Source organism: Acyrthosiphon pisum, chromosome X, assembly GCF_005508785.2.
Source record: "Acyrthosiphon pisum isolate AL4f chromosome X, pea_aphid_22Mar2018_4r6ur, whole genome shotgun sequence".
NCBI classification, from domain to species: Eukaryota; Metazoa; Arthropoda; class Insecta; order Hemiptera; family Aphididae; genus Acyrthosiphon; species Acyrthosiphon pisum.
Window position 1 is genome coordinate 94,951,135 of NC_042493.1, and position 3,316 is coordinate 94,954,450.

Genomic DNA, 3,316 nt, shown 5'->3' on the forward strand with positions numbered 1-3,316 from the left:
AAAATGCTTTTTTGAGGATTTATTTTTCTACAAAATTTGAGCTCTATTGATAAAGATACATTTTAATTAACTACTTGTTGGACTTTTTTAATGTATTTTTAGTATTGTAGATTGTAATACTAGTGCATTTATAATATTCTTTGGGTTTTTTAGGCTAATACAAATTGTTTTATTAAATATTTTAATATATGAAATCTACAGACATTTTTGAAATATAATATGTAAAATTATAGCTATTTTAAACCGTTCCCTAACCTTACAATTTATTACACTGTACCTAGTATAACTTGTATAACATGTTGGAAGTATTTAGAAGTGTAAATAGTTATTAAAGTTAATTCTTGTATAAATAATAACTTAATATATTTTAATAATACATAAAAAATATTACTTTTTGATTTCTTTAGACAAATCTAAAGAAAAATTATATTGAGTAGCTGCATTATACATTTGAAAGAAAAGATCCGTGTCCTCTTTTATATTTTGAACGGCTGATTCAAAAATAACTTTGGCTACAGAAACATCTAACGCAGGATCATTGGAAACCAGCTCTTTTCCTGTTGAAAAAAATATTGGAGTTATTATTGTTATTAAAATTATTATCAACCTACATTTTATTAAAGTTATTATAGTTATTATCAAGGCTGGGCAAGTTAACGATTTTTTTTAACTTGTTAAGTTAAGTTATTTTAAAATAATTAAGTTAAGTTAAGTTAAAAGTTATTCGTATTTTTTTTCGTTAACTTTGAAAAAAAAGTAACTTAACTTAGTGTAAAGTTAAAATTTGCTAATTTGCAAAAAAAAAATCCAGTCATATTATATGGTTTATTAGATAGTTTTTCTTTACGTCCAAGAAAATTACTGGGTAAGTTTAAAATGATACATCAAAATAAAAACACATTAAAAAATTAGCGTTATTCTTCGGACGAAAATTAACTTAATTTAGATATTTTTGGAATAAAATTAAATTTAAGTTAACACGTTAATCTTGAAAAAAAGTAACTTATTAAGTTAAAAGTTAATTTGAAAAAAAAAGTAACGAGTTAATTAACTTAATTAAAATTAACTTAACGTTTTAACTTAATTTTAATTTTTAACTCGTTAATGCCCAGCCTTGGTTATTATCATCATACATTAGTACATTACAGTTAAGTTTTAATAACTTGAACATCGATAAGTCAAAATATTTTTTTCCCCTTAAAGTATTTTTAAGTTAACTTTGAGATATATTACTCAAAAAGTACATAAATCAATTTTTTTTTTTTGAGATTCAAGTTATTGAAACAATACTCGACTGTATATTAAATGTATTGATTTAAACACCATAACACATTAATACAGAACAATAAAATACCTGAGTTAAACACCTCTTGAATGAGCATTTTTGAATTAGTAAGTTCACATTTAAAAGCTTCAAAATATAAATTTGATGAATACTTATGTACTTCTAACCCACTAGCATAAATTTCTCTTGCTTTTTGGATATTTTTTAAAAATTCGATCTCTATTTTTACTGCGTAAATATACAACGAATCTGAAATGTTACCATGTAATAACAAAGCATGGTTTATAACATTTTGTACCCTTGTTGGATTTTTCTGAAAAATAGAAAATAAAATGTCTTAAGTTGTTACAAATAAATATTAATCAAGTGAATATTGTTTAATTGACAAGAAATAGAATATATCAACTATCAATTCATCATTAAATACTCTCACTGTTAGTAAGATAGGTATGAACGGAAATTGATGTTGTGTTCCATCTAATGGAATATTATATGAACATAATACAATTATTGATATTTATATAATTTATTAATGTTATACTTAGGTAGTGATGTAATGTACCTAAATAATTGTTATCGTAAAAATTGTTTTTACTCACATATTTCATCAGGAATTCGATGTATTTTGTCCAGAGTGATAGATCATAATCGAAATATTTTAGAGCCGCACGATAAAGGAGAATGATTCGGTTATTGTGAAGATTAATAAGTTTCAAAGAATTAGAATCTAGATTCACCTAATGCAGAAAATACATATTATAATAAAAAATAGATAGTAAAATGTTAAAACTATTGTTGTTGGTTATTACCTTTTTAACTTCCTTGTTAACAGATCTCAAAAAACTGATGAAATTGGTAAAATCTGACTTTTTTCTGTTTCGACGCATCACTCTACTCTCATAACTTTCTCGTTGATACACTATATAACTGTAAATAAAGGTATGGTAACATAAGGAATAAACATAAGTACTTACGCACAATTTATATTTATAATATATACCTAATATAATATTAATTAATAGGAGTAAGTATTCAATTGACATAAAAGTTTTATAAAATATCACTATTTACCCCACATGATCATCTTCAAAGATAGAATTAAGTATAGGAAGTTCTGTAGCCGTAAATTTGTCCTTGTGACTTTGTACAATTTTCGACATTCTGGGATAACAATTTGAATAATAGAAACTTTGTCACTTCACCGTATATCGTTTTTTTTTTTTTTGTTGCTACCTATTTAAATAAAACGATGTCCGACAAAGTAATAAAACACCTATTTACACAGCAAACCAAAAGCATATAACTCAAATAATTATAAGTTTTAACAATGGTCACGTCTTATCGCAACACTCACGTAGCACAAATGGCGATTTAAGATAATATACAGGTTAAACATCGGACTATGGACCGTCAAACAGAGTCGGCGAAACAACTGTGGAACTCTGACTGGCGTCATCTCGCGGCCATTTTGGTCGAAAATCAATAATACAAACAGCGTACTTCTGCCATATACTCGTATGATATGCTATAGGTAGTAATGTTAAAATACGGTATTTAATTTTTTTTTTTTGTATTATACCGTATTATACCTTGTATTATACGTGTATTAAACTTTGTATAATACTGTTGTATTTCAGTATGGTATAATAATTTTTGTATTAAACACATTTTATACGGTATAAAATTCTGTATTAAAAGATATGCAAATTTGAAATAAATTACATAATATATACAATTAAATTTGATTACTCAACCATTGTCCATTTCCCATTTGAAAATTGAATCTTATTAATACAAAATACAAATAAGAAAAATAATATAAATTAAATTCAAAAGTAATAACAAAGTCAACAAGTAAAGTAATAATTAAAAATTTTAATAAACATAAATGACTTTTGGTTTTTTTCTCTAAATAATAAATAAAATAAATGTTTAGTGTAAAAAAAGTAACGATACTAAATAGTTAATAATAACAATTTTAACACTTTGGTCTTTTAGTTTCCTTTTTAAATAAAAAGTAAAATATTAATG

General features: G+C 24.3%; 1 protein-coding gene across 2 annotated transcripts; it reads right to left on the reverse strand.

Moving 5' to 3' along the window:
- Positions 1 to 304: 304 nt before the first annotated feature.
- Positions 305 to 2,712, reverse strand: LOC100573400. Of its 2 annotated transcripts, XM_003246898.4 has the most exons (5): positions 2,357 to 2,712; positions 2,095 to 2,212; positions 1,885 to 2,022; positions 1,355 to 1,598; positions 305 to 557 (listed from the first exon to the last, which is right to left on the reverse strand). In XM_003246898.4, the coding sequence occupies exons 1-5, from the start codon at positions 2,443 to 2,445 to the stop codon at positions 388 to 390; spliced, it is 759 nt and encodes a 252-aa protein (XP_003246946.1). In that variant the 5' UTR covers positions 2,446 to 2,712; the 3' UTR covers positions 305 to 387. The 2 variants fall into 2 exon arrangements, with proteins under 2 accessions (XP_003246946.1, XP_029341553.1); XM_029485693.1 differs by lacking the exon at positions 2,357 to 2,712 and having other exon boundaries at positions 307 to 557; positions 2,095 to 2,333.
- Between the last annotated feature and the right edge of the window lie 604 nt (positions 2,713 to 3,316).